The following is a 13,949-nucleotide window of genomic DNA, read 5'->3' as shown; positions in this document are numbered from 1 at the left end:
AGCAAGGGCTATATTCAAAGCATAAAGTGGAACACTGTTACATTTCCCCACTGTCGATTTCTGCATTCAAATTCTATGGAAAATGGACGATGACATGTCCAAGCTGCTTCCTGCTGAAAGAGGGCAAAGATGGGGGAAGTGACCCAAAGTCCTTGTTCTCTATCAGGTAGGGCATGGACAGTTAAGGGTGTTCAGCATTAGGACGGTCCAGAGGTCCAATGGTGCAGATGGCAGGTGACTGGACAAGGCATACATAGGGCAGGGATCATGCTAAGGCAACAAGGCAGCAAAGCATTACCTTTTTGTAAACAATTAGCAATTAGTAAACAAATTATTAGCAATTGTAAACAAAAAGTATTTTTTTAAACAAAAATACTAATTGTAAACAAAAAAGTATTAGTATTTCAACCAGTCTCTGAACACCATGAAGACAGTAACTCATAATCATATTGGTGAAAAACAAATCTAGTTAGGAAGATTTGTAGGTCTGTGAGATCAGGATCAAATTAACTCAGGACAAACTTTTGACTCTAGAGTCCTTTGTGATTATTATCAGGCACAAGAACTTTCCTTTATAGTTTCCTACTTTACTTACTTTGGGTAGGGCCAACACAAGTATACATCTTAAGTTACATCTTTTTTTTAAATGTTTTTCCTTTTAAATGTCCATGTCGGAGTGTGCTTTGGCTATACTCTCCTGCCAGGTATTTAAGACCACGTTGGTCAAAACCGACCTTGTTCCTATTTATGTTAAGAGTCAGCTGAGATTCCTTAAAGATCACTCTTGGGAACGTGTTAGAAGCCTCTTGGCTCCTTTAGCTTTCCTGTACCAGTGGTACCATCTGCCAGGATGGGTCAGGGTCTTTCTGAGCATATGTGGCTTCTCTTGGGAGCATTATGGTATTTCATTTTTATGCTTTATACTTTAGATACTTAATTCTTTTACAGTTACCAATCATTTCATAAATTAAAAAAAAAAAAATACATGAATTAACATCAAGGGGTACCTAATTCCTAGCCAATGACTGAATACCTAATGGCATACCTAATACCAAATTTTTAATGAAGTCCCCATTTAGCAAAGTGAAAGAGTAGAAGAGAGTGCAGTCACTTCTACTAGAGACAGGGCAGGTAGGGTGTGGTACCAGTGACTCGGGGTGAGAGGGAGACATACAAAGGCAGAGGCATTGGGCACAGGTGATTCAGCAGGCCAAGCCCAGAGAGCTGCAGGGTGCAAAAGACTGTCCACGTCACCTCTTCAAATTAGGGACCACAGTCCCATCCAGCAGGAAGATCTCCAATGTGTTTTTCATCACTTTTCCTAATCACTTTTCCTTTCCCTATAATTAGTATTAACAACAACCTCCTCCATTTATAACATGTCATTCCTAGATGCCAGAGAAAGATAAAAGTGGGCTAATTTTTCTACCATAAATAAAAAACTTTGCGTTAACAGTAAGGTATTTGTGCAAAGAAGGAACAGAAAGGAAACTAAAGCAAAAAGGTATTTGATCTGTTGTTTTATTTTTAAAATCCTCTACTTTTTATAAAGCTTATTTCCTTTGGAACCTTTGGCCAAAGAGAGAAAAATATCATACATGTTTCATAAAGAATTAAGGAACATTTTAAAAATATAATCACAAAGCTGATACGAAAGCATCACGAAGTCCCTCTGAACAGGCAACTTTTAGACTCTATATCTACAAACTGCTGTTTCCTACTGATAAAGAACATAGCAAAAAGACTAATGGAAATTACCCGTTAGGGACATGACATAAAATAAAGACATGTTACACCACTACCTAAGCCCAAACTTACATGAAAGGGAAAAAAACATATGGCAAACATTTTTCCTATAAGTCTAGACGTAAGAGTAAGAATATAGATTTCTGCAGTATAAGAAAACAAAATGTTTTCTCTCCAAACAAGAAACTCTCTCTCTCTCACACACACAAACATACAAACAGTATGTTAATCTATACCTAGGAAGCAAAACCATGCCAAGAGATTCCCAGTACATGGAAAACAGCAGCCTTTAATTCAAAAATCCAGCAAGAAGCTATCAATTTCACTTAGGTCTGCTAAAAATAAGACAAGTATTTAAAAACCCACCATTGACTACAGTCCACAATGTGCGATCTCACAATTTGTTACTGAAGGCTGCCAGGGCACAAATAAATCCGAGGATAAAGGAGACACTGTGAGAGGGGGTTTGTTCCCCCTCCCTTCCCTCAAAGAAAGGTTGGGAAAGAAAGGGGGAGAGCTTGCAGGGGGACTCACATGGCTTTTCAATCTCCCCAACTTTTTAACAGCCTGGATCCACATCCTCTGGAGGACTTGAGCAGTCTTCATGCCTCTGGAGATTAAGGGGCCCGGCCACTGCCTACCTCCCAGGCTGTTCGCCCATTTCCATCACTCCACGTGGTTACGTAAGGCGGACACAATAGTGGCCCACATTCCCAGCAATCCGTTGTCATCTCGCACAGTGACACATCCATACAGCAGGGACGCCAAATGCTTTGAAAAGCACCACTTGTGAGGCAAAAAGAAAGCAGCCTGGAATTGGGCCACTTTACCAGCTTTCTTTTTTTCCTCCCTCTCTCCAGCGTGAGGGAACTGGGGCACTGGAGTAGATATTTCTTTTAGGCATATAAAATGATTTGGAACTTAAATGGAACTTACTAAGTACAGTTAGCCCTCCATATCCACTGGTCCTGCATCTGACCAAACATGGATCAAAAATACTTTAAAAATTTTTTTGTCTCTACTAAACATGTGTGGACTTTGTCAGTATTCCCTGAATGATACAGTAGAACAACTGTTTACATAATCTTTACATTATTTTAATAATTATAAGTAATCTAGAGATGATTTAAAAGATATGGGAGGATTCACGCAGGGGATATGCAAAACTATATCATTTTATATAAAGACTTGAGCATCTGGGGATTTTGGTGTTGATGGGAGTCCTACAACCAATCGCCTAGGATAGCGAGAGATAACTGTAAATGCAGCATTTTAGGGCAACACCGTGGAAAGGAATATTTAGAGATTTATTATCATAGATCCATATAGGACATACAAGGTACAAAAGAGCTAGAAATAAACTGGTAGTGTTCCAGGTAAACTGAACCACTAAGGCTAACAGAGAAATTAAAAGGTATAAAAAGAAAATGTTTCCCAATCTTGGAAATAACTAGAAGATAACCATACCGGAAGTCCGGGCAGTTCAGAGCCAACTCAAGAGACAGATTGCTTGCTCAGCAAAGTTCTCTCCTCTTACTAAACTTTCTATAAATTTAGCAGATAAAAAAATAACAAAGTGTAAGTAGAGGACAGGGAGGAGTAGAAGTACAAAGTTTCAGATTCTGAATAACTCTCTAAGGCTGCATGGGATGCCCAGGGCTTGAGAGCTGAGCCTAGGATTTCAACAGCATGGACCTGGGGAGCCCCGGGCAATCCTGCCACCATAGTGTATGTTACATACCCCTGGGTTGGACCAAGAGGTATGCAGATGAAGAGTGCCCCTTCTGATTTGGGACTGGGATGTACATCAAATTGGACCATAAGATAGAAACTATCTAAAAAGCAACTTGAAGCAGTGGCAAGAAAGTGAGTTTTAAAATGACAAGACCTGAGGTGCAATCCTTGTTCTGTGGGTTAGCTGTGGGGTCTTGGATATATCATATCCTCTATAAAACCAAGATAAAACCATCGATACCTCACATGGTCAACAAGAAAGGAGGCAAGCTCTACACAGCACTTGTGCTAAATGGGTACCTGAAAATGTTCATACCCCATCCAGGATTTCACCATTAAGGTTTTTTGTTTTTGTTTTTTATTAATATTTTGTTTTAGTTATAGGTGGACACAATAATTTTATTTTTATGTGGTGCTAAGGATTGAACCCAGGGCCTCACGCACGCTAGGAAAGCGCTCTACCACTGAGCCACAACCCCAGCCCCACCATTAAGTTTTTGATACAGTTCTTCCAATGTTTGAGCTAAACAAGATGGAAAGGGAAGGAACATTTACATTTCAAATCTTACAAGGAAGAGGGCAGAAGGTACAACCAGGAACCCTTGGAAGCCAGAACGGCCAAGGGTTCTGGGCCCAAGGACAGAAAAGTAGGAGAATCCAAGCATCTGTGGGAGGCTCAGGCCTTAGGAAGACTCTTGACCTCACCCAGAGGAGGAAACAGATAATTCTTTCCAACAAATTTCAAGTATACTGTCCAGAAGTCCCAGGTATCCCAGAATATAAGATTCTTTTACATTGGTTTCCAAAAGTCAGTATGGCCATATGACATTTTAATTGTACTAAAAAACACAAAACAAAATTTATCATTTGAGCCATTTCTAAGTATACAGTTCAGGAGCAGGTTTGCATGTATGTGTCCCCCTAAAATTCATATGTTGGAACCAAAGGTCCAGTATGAAAGCATTAGGAGGTGAGTTCTTCAGGAGATGACTAAGTCAAGATGGCTTCAGAGAACTAGCTGGGCTCTTTTAAAGCCCATCTGCCTTCTGTTATGTGAGGATGCAACATTTGTCTCTCCCATCTCTTCTGTCACGTGAGGATCCAGGAACAAGCAGAAAGCAGCCCTCATCGGACACTGCTGGCACTTGATCTTGGGCTTCCCAGCTTCCTAATCTGTGAGGAAATAAATTTCTGTTCTTCATAACCAACCCAGTTTCAGGTATTTTGTTATAGCAGCAGGAATCGTGTACTCACACTGTTGTACAATCAATCTCCTGAACTCTTTTTATCTTGAAAACTGAAGTTCTGTACCCATTCGACAACTCCTGGCAACCACCATTCATTCTACTTTCTGATTCTATGAATTTTCTACATTAGATTCCTCACTTAAGTGGAATTACACAGTACTTGTCTTTCTGTAACTGGCTTACTTTACTTAGTATAACAATCTCAAGATTCATCCAAGTTGAAGCAATGTGTCAGAATTTCCTTCCTTTTAAAGGCTGAATAATACTCCACTGTATGCATATGACACATCTTTGTTTATTCATTCATCCGATGATGAAACTTGGACTGTTTCTACCCCTTGGCTACCGTGAATAATCCTGCCATGAACATGGGAGTGCAAATTCACCATCACTCATTCTTGACTCACTCATTCAACCAATGTTTACCAAGTGTAATGTGTTACAAGATCAAATGAAAATCAAAACATACAATACTGCTCCGAGGAAGCTCCCCAAGAGGCAGCACCTGATACCGTCAGGTGGACAAGGGAGGCTTTTGGTGAGGAAGGGGCACTGAGATGAGGTTTGAAGTAATGAATAGGATCGGGTGGAAGATGTTCACAAAGCAGCATAGCGCAAAGACCCTGTGGTAGGAAACAAATTCACTACCATCATAAAAGAAAAATGGCCGTGTGGGGCTGGGGCAGGATGAGTGACGGGTGACTAGCAAGTACATACAATATCGTGACCACAGGGAGAGTTTTTAGCTGGGCCTGGGAGGTCTGGGGAGGAGGGAGGTAGGCACCACCGCAGGGAGGTGTCTTCTCCCACGTGTCCTGTCTGAGTTCCTTCAGGATGATGAATGTGAAAGGGGGTGGACACTGATCATGGAGAGAATGGCACTCTCAGAGCTGGGAGCGACCACCTGCAAGGTGCCTGCAGACACAGCAAGTACCTGGTGAGGCTGGAGAGTGAGCCATTTAGTTACACAAGCAGGGATCCACATTCCCAGCATGGATGGACACACTGAATCACCTTGATCCACAGCCTGGGAGCACAAAGACACGTGCCCACCCAGGCCAGGGCGCCGCGATGGCTATGAGATCAGAAGGGCAGGAAGTCAGTAACATTCAGTAAGGCACCACACCTGAGTATTCCTGTGACTTTCTAGAGAGTGACACACCCCTGTGGTTAGCTGTGACTGTCCCCATTTTACACACAGGGAGTTTACACAACTCACCATGTCAGATTACGACATGTGCTTTCCCCACACTAAGCACTCAATAAATGTTCCTTCCATGGATCACTGCAAGGAAGGAAGGAAACGGAGAAAAGGAAGGAGGGAAGAGAAAGCCAAGAAACGATGGAAGAGGGCTGGAGGTGTGGCTCGGTGGTGCAAAGCCCTGGGTTCCATTCCAGTGCACAATGGCACACATGGTAATCCCCACAACAAGGAAGGCTGAGGCAGGAGGATCACATGTTCGAGGCTAGCCTCAGCAACTTGGCAAGGTCCTGTCTCAAAATAAAATACAAATAAGGGCTGGGAATGTAGCTCAATGGGAGAGTGCTTGACTAACACGTGCAAGGCCCTGTGGTTGATCCCAAGAAGTGCAAAAGAAAAAAAGAAAGGAAGGAAGGAAGACAGAGAGAAATTGGAATCACCGAGGTTCCCAACAGGCTCCAACCTGCAGGTGGGAATCTTTGGGAGGACATCATCCAACAAATGACCAGTGGTTTTCTGCATGAAGTTTCACTTTGGTATTTTCTGTATGTCTGCTTTATCATTTTAGAAACCAACTGAAATTCTAGGAAGAGTGTAAATAAACAGCAAACCTAGGGTGAGGGGCAAGCCACAGCCTACCTTACCTATACCTGGAAATAGGACTTTTCTGGTTTCCTCCCTTGGGACTTTTTTGGTTTCCTCTCTTTCCCCCAAGAAATCAGTCTTATTTTAACTATTATAAAGAAGTTAGTCAAAAATCTGCTCACTGTGGATGCGGTTGTGGCTCATGGCAGAGCGCTTGCCTAGCACATGTGAGGCACTGGGTTGGATCCTGATGTCACATAAAAAATAAATAAATAAAATAAAGGTATTGTGTCCATCTACAAATAAAAAATAAAACATAAATTTTAAAAATCTGCTCACGGGACACAATTTTGAAATATCTCTCCAATAAATAAACAGGAACTGCTTTTGCCCACAGAAGGCAGAAAATGAGCTCAACGATTTTCCTTCCTATAATTTTTAACATTATAAAACAAGTCTTTGGCTTCAGGGCACTTATCTGTGGTCTCTTCAAAGTTGAACCCTTCCTGAGAATAGTAAATTAGTTGCCAGAGAACTAAACAACCACTTATGCAATATTTGGTTCAGAAATAAAACCTGTCAAGGTTCACTCCATATTCCACAAGTGACTCAGCTCCAAACATGTCAGGGTTCCTTAAACTCCCATCACAACCCACTATGGTGAGTCTTGACTGTGTGAACAGTTAAAACTGGTGCGCACAGTGTGCCTGCAGCACATGCCTCGCAATAGACACAGCCTGAGCACAACCAAGTTTAAAGAAAAAAGATCCTCATGGAAGTTTACAGAGGGGTTTCTGACAGGTCACTAGAGTGAGACTAGAACCCCAACTGATTGCTGAAGAGTGCCGGAATTACTAAGTATTTTGGTTTTTTGTTTTTTTAATCCCATTGCCCTCTTTTATACCTAGAGTAAATTTTCAGCATACTTCCAATAAAGAACAGGGAGAAAATGACAGTAGGCTGGGGAATACAATCTGTAATTTTGAAAGCAAAACTGTGCTAAAATAAAATGCAAAGGACAAGAGACTCCAAGAACAAGCTTCCAGCAGAGACTGTTCTTTACTGTATGCATGAACAAATATGTAGCAATGAATCCCACTGCTGTGTATGATTATAATGCACCAATTTAAAAAAAAAAGATTCTGCTCCTCAGCCCCCCTGTGAGCTTGGTACCCACTCAATTCCACTGCTACAGGTCACCAAGAATACTGCCAATCATTTTATAAAGTGAAACGAGGAAATTACCACGAAAGCATTTTGTAAAATCCAGGCTGGTAAACCTTCAAGTGGGAGGTGGGGAGGTCATAAACCCCCACAATGCTGGCCATAAACATGGTGCTATAAGCTTTTAGGCCAGCACATGTCCCTGGCTCTAAACTTAGCTCCCTACATGCCCCAGGCTCCGGGACCTGGAGCAGTTCACCTGGTGAGGTTCAGTTGCCTCCTATGTCCAATAGCGTTGGAGCTCACTGCTCTATTAGAAAGGGGAGAACAGGATAAAGGGCTGCTTGTACAGTCCCACTCCATGCCCCCCACAAAAGCAGTCTCACTGATAAAGGTTTCTGTCATGAATACTGCAGCAGCCAGGTAAGGTCCACTCCCAAGTAAGAATGACCTGTTTCCTCTCTCAGAAGAGGACTAAGAACACATTGTGGAACCCATGAGAAGGGAAAATATATGTTCACACAAAAACTTGACACAAATGACATTCTCAGTGGCATTATTTATAATAACCAAACAGTGGAAATAGTTCAAATGTACATCAGCGGATGACAGGGTAAACAAAATGTGAATTATCCACACAACAGGCCATGACTCAATCACAAAAAGGAATGAAGTACTAATACATGCTCCAACATGGGTGAATTCTGAATTGTAAGTAAAAGAAGTTATATGCAAAAGGACAAATGCTGTATGATTTGATTGGTGTGAAACATCCAGAAGAGACGAATCCAAACAAACTGAAAACAGTGGTTGTCCAGAGATACAGAGACTTGGAGGGAAACGGGAATGACTGATGGGTGTGGGCTTCCTTGTGTGGAAAGGCTGAGCAACTCAGTGGGAAATCAATGAAAACCACTGAGTGCACACTTGATGTGAATTCTATCTCAATAAAGTTACTTTTTAAAAAAAATATTCTTTTAGTTATTGATGGACCTTTATTTTATTTATTTATATGCAGTGCTGAGAATCAAACCCACACATGCTTGCCTCACACATGCTAGGCAAGAGCTCTACCACTGGGCTACAATCCCAGCCCCTAAAGTCACTTCTTTTTTAAAAAATATTTGCTTTAGTTGGAGGTGGACACAATACCTTTATTTTATTTTTACGTGATGCTGAGGATCGAACCCAGGGCTTAACGCATGCTAGGAGAGCATTCTACCACTGAGCCACAACCCTAGCCCTAAAGCCACTTTTTAAAAGCACCTATCATAGATGCTGTAGTCAGAAAGTGGGGACTCAAATCCATACTCTGCCATTTACTTTGACCAAGTTGTTTAACTTCTCCTTGCCTCAGTTTCCCCTATCTGTAAAGCATGGGCAGTAATAAGGTCCACCCTTTTCGGGTTTTTATGAGAATTTAATCATATTAATGCATGCACAGAATTTGAGGTAGTGCCTGGCACAAAGTAAATGCTCAATCAAATTTAGCCATTATCAATATCATAATTACTAGTCGTGTTTTATAGAAAAGAGACTTAAGTTAGAGAGATAAAGGAACTTGATGGAGATCATACAAGTAAAAGGAAGGAGAGGACACATTCTAACCCAGGAGCCTCTTTCCTTTCCTTTCCTTTGAACTTGCCTCTTCCACTACACACCTTCTGTGCCCTTCAAAATTCAATGGTGACAGGTCCCTGGACTTCAAACCAAAAAACCCCATGGTTGTTGGTGCTTATGGACAAGAATAGTCACTGGATCACTCTGACATCCCAGAACTTCTTAACCAGCTTAATGGCTATTTCTAAGCAGTCATCCTGGGTCCAATAACCCAGCTCAGTAATTCTTATGCAGTAGTTTGGTGTAAGTAGAGGATACAGGGAGTCAGGTCAGATTTTATTTCTGGCTCTTTCAACAGCCAGTTTTAGGTACACATTCCCAAGTTCCCCCAATTGATGGGTCTTTGTGAACACACATGTAAAACAAGACCTGAAACACATCATCACTTACTTTAGCAACATGCCAGATGCTGTGCCAAGTGTTTTATGGCTACTGCCTACTAATCTAAAAACCCTGTAAGATTCCTCCCTTGGCGGGGGGGGGGGGGGGGGGGATGTGGGATAAAGAAAAAGAAAAAATAAGCACAGGGCAAGGCCCCATAGCTCACAGGGGATTGGTCACAATTTGGATTCAGATGGGTACAGTTTGATTCTAGTAAGACGTGAGGTATATAGACAACAATCAGCAGGTAATGACACCTAAGACCTCTGCTCACGGTTCTGATACACTAAGCTCAGGTATAATTTAAATAGACCATTCTTATTTGTAATTACAAAGAAGTCATTAATAAAGTCAAAAAGGAAGGTGCTAATTTGGCAACAAAGACAGAGCCCTGTTTACCCTGTGATTTTATATCTGACTCAGTACATATAACACTAAAACATAGCATCACTTGGAAAAAAAAAAAAATATGTACAAACCACCACCCAATAATATGCACCAAGATAAAGAAAATTATAAACTGCTTTGTCAAACGGCAGGTTAGAAAAACAATTATTAGCAGGGCGTGGTGGGGCATACCTGTAATCCCAGCAACTCTGGAGGCTGAGGCTGGAGAATGGCAAGTTCAAAGCCAGCCTCAGTAACTTAGCAAGTCCTAACCAACTCAGTGAGACCCTGTCTCAAAATAAAAAATTAATAGGACTGGGAATGTGGCTCAGTGGAAAAGTGCCCTGGGGGTTCAATCCCCAAAGAAAAAAGAAAAAGAGAAGAAAAGAAAAACAATTATTAGAATTGCTTGGTTGAATGCTGCCTGCATGTAACATACACAAAGTCAACTGTGACCTCCCAGACCTAGAACTCCGTCAGAGGAAGCTCACACAGAAAAGAGATGGATGCTTCTGTTGTATCCCAGTGAGCACAGTTAATCCCACAAAGCCATTGAGCCTAAGTACAGAGGCCTGAGCCCCAAAGACAGACCTTTCCTTTTGGAACTGAGGAGGAAATGCTGGAACTGAAAGAAATTCCCCCTTACATACCACATCACCCATAGCTGGGAGCTTGTTAGAAATGCAGAATCTCAAAAAAAAAAAAATTTTTTTTTATTTAAAATAAATAAATAAATAAAAGAAATGCAGAATCTCATGTCCTACATTGGACCCATTGATAGGAATAAGCATTTGAACTAGAGCCCATGTGAAGAATATGTACATTAAAGTTTGAGAAGCACCCACCTAGCAGTGCTCTCCCACAAAACTCCTGCCCCAACAATGTCCTATAAACGTGTTGTTCAACACAAAAATCACTAGCCAGACATGGTCACTGAGCATTTGATGTGTGGCCAATGCAACTGAAAAATCAAATGTTTGACTTCATTTCATTTTAATTACTTTAAATTTATAAATAGGCATATTTAATATATAACTTATTAGCTATATCCCTACCAGTTATTTAAGCAGTTCCTAATTTTTTGCTATTACACTACAAACTATGGCAAATACTGCTGGCATATAGTTCCCCACCCCAACCCCATATTTAGTTAAATCTGGATTAAAGGGTATAAACATCTTTTACATCTTTTATACCCTTTATATCTTTTAAAAGATGTTCTTTTGGGGGGTGGGGGGGTGAGGTTACTGGGGATTGAACCCAACAGCACTTTACCACTGAGCTATATCCCAGCCCTGTTTATTTTTGAGACAGGGTCTTGCTCAATTATCCTGGCTGGCCTTGAACTTTCAACCATCCTGCCTCAGCCTCCTGAGTTGCTGGGATTACAGGCATGTGTGCTACCAGACCCAGCAAGACATCCCTACTTTTAAGAGAGGTTCTAGCAATTTAGATCATGGCAGCCATAAACCAAATTACTTATTTTTCATGCTATTCTGAAAATGAAAGAAGACTACTTGTTTATAGAAACAGTACTTATTTTTATATTTTAAGAATCCTTTGAGTAATCTTTGCTGCAAGAAAAAATAAATAAACATTGTAAACTTCTCATGCAGGAATGTTAATAAAACTTAGCAAATGATGCTTTGAAAATATGAATTTAACCAGTTTTAAATAAGAGACATAATAGTTTTATTTTAAACCAATAATCTGGTCAGGGGTAGTGGCACACACCGTAAGCTTGGGAGGCTGATACAGGAGAATCACAAGTTTGAGGCCAGCCTCAGGAACTTAGCAAGGCCCCAAGCAACTTAGCGAGACACTGTCTCAAACCAAAAAATAAAATCTGGGGAGGCTGGGGATGTAGCTCGGTGGTTAAGCACCAGTTGGTTCAAGCCCTGGTACCAAAAACAACAAGATTTAAAAAAAAAAAAAAAAAAAAAGCGCTTCTAATTTCAACTATATTTCTTAAATATTTAACTATCATAAACTTGAAAACTGAATGTGTTCTTCTGTGGGATGCTCTGCATAAGGATGACTGCACACTACGCCTACTATTAGACAATCAAATGAGGAAAACAAAGAATTGCTGGTCATTGTGGAACACACTCCGATAAACGGAGAGGGCAGCAAAGACCAGAGGCAGGAAGGGGAAAGGTGAGGTTTCCTGTCAACCTTCCCTAAGGATGAACCATGGGCATCAGAGCCAAGCTACTCAAAGTAACAAAAATGCAAGTCGACAAGCCCTGCTAATGATCATGACTTAAGAAAATAAAGTAGATGAAATTGAGGCAAGTTATATCAAAAGCTAGGCTTCTCTTTATTTTCTTCCTTCTCATGATGAAATCTAAAGAAACAAAAAGTTCAGTTGTTTGAAATAGCCTTGTTTAGAAAAAGACCTCATTCTCTGATCTAGTATCCTGCATGCCAGTATTACATAAACTGAGTTAAATTGATAGTCTGCATTATTTTTCAACATGGGAAATTTCAGATAAGAATGGATATATTTTTAAAAATTCTGAATTACATAGTATTGAACTCTTCTCAAAAAATTTGTGCTTGCCTAGTAAGAAAAGTCACTGATAGAAAGAGTACAAATCTGGGCACAGTGGTGCATATACTTGTAATTACAGTGGCTCAGAAGGCTAAGGCAGGAGGATCCAAGTTCAAGGCCAGCCTCAGCAACTTAGGGAGACCCTGACTCAAAAAAAAAAAAAAAGGCTCGGGATGTGGCTCAGTGGTTAAGCACTTCTGGGTCCAATCCCCGGTACTAAAAAAAAAAAAAAAGGAAAGAAAGAAGAGAGCCCATGATTTTAACACATAAAAGGCTTTTTTTTCCCTTCTGCAGAATTTGTGGTTGTCAGGAAATCAGCAGACCAATGGTTGTAGCAAGTATGATCCACTAGGTGGTGCAGTGGTGCAGAAATTAAAAGGGAGAGATGCCACTGCCCCTCAAAATTTAAAATTTCAAAATGTAATTTAGAGGAAATGAGAAATGAACTTTAATAACTACAATAAAAACCCTCCACTATAGCTTTTACATTAGCCAAGGTAAATTTGCAAATAGTGAGGAAAAAATAAAAGCTGAAAATTATACTTTAAGTTTTTGTTACTAACAAACACAAAATGCTCGTTAACATAACACAAAGTGTACACAATCAATCAGCATCCTAGGAAGCTTCTGACCTTGCTCTCATTGCTGTGTGGGGATTCAAAGGAATTTAAGAGACCTGGAAATTGGCAGAATGAATTGTTGACCACTTCAACCTAACTGGGATGGAGAGCAGAACATCACTTCCAGGAGAAAGCTACAAGAGCTACACAAAGATTCACTTAGAAAGTAGACTCCATTCCATGGTTCATTCTGTAAATGTCTCTTCTGAGCCAGGCTCTGTGCTGAGCACTGGAGATTAAACCGTGAGTATTAGGTGGTCCCCAATGGAAGGATCTTTCAACTTTGAAACAGGGAAAACCTGAGCAAACCCTTGAGCTTTACTTGATTCCAGCTATCTGCTTTCGTCATTGATTTTAGAAGTTGCTTATTAAACAAAAGAGAGACCCCTTTAGCTTTTTTGCAGACTGCACCTCTATGGTATGTATGGTCACTATGATTTAAGTTGTTTCGCAGGATTCTAGAGACAGCCTTGTCTAGCTCAAACCGGATCAAGTCAACCACCCTTCACTTGGGCCTGTTCAGGTGTCTGACAGGTGATCTTCTGACATCAGAGAACCAAAACTGCACACTCAGGTCACGCTGATGCTGCCCTTTTCTGGACACACATCCTATGAGGAGCTGTGTAGTTTGCTCTCATTACTTCACTTTTCCTTCACTCTACTCACCTTTTCCACCCTTTAGGCAATCTTGCTTCTTTAGCCCATACATC

General features: G+C 40.8%; 1 protein-coding gene across 5 annotated transcripts in view; it reads right to left on the bottom strand.

Annotated features, from left to right (window-relative positions):
* The window catches only part of Tjp2 (tight junction protein 2), a 138,934-nt gene that overhangs the window by 48,187 nt on the left and 76,798 nt on the right, over positions 1-13,949 (bottom strand). For 2 of the 5 annotated variants that reach the window (XM_047524526.1, XM_047524528.1), the window contains exon 1: positions 2,281-2,391. The exons of the other annotated variants lie outside the window; for them this stretch is intronic. In XM_047524526.1, coding sequence (XP_047380482.1) covers positions 2,281-2,352 — 72 coding nt within the window. In that variant the 5' untranslated portion in view covers positions 2,353-2,391. Of the gene's footprint in view, positions 1-2,280; positions 2,392-13,949 lie in introns of those variants that run through there. 5 annotated transcript variants of the gene reach the window in all.

This window comes from Sciurus carolinensis, chromosome 14 (genome assembly GCF_902686445.1).
Source record: "Sciurus carolinensis chromosome 14, mSciCar1.2, whole genome shotgun sequence".
NCBI lineage: Eukaryota > Metazoa > Chordata > Mammalia > Rodentia > Sciuridae > Sciurus > Sciurus carolinensis.
This window is presented reverse-complemented; position numbering and strand designations above follow the sequence as displayed.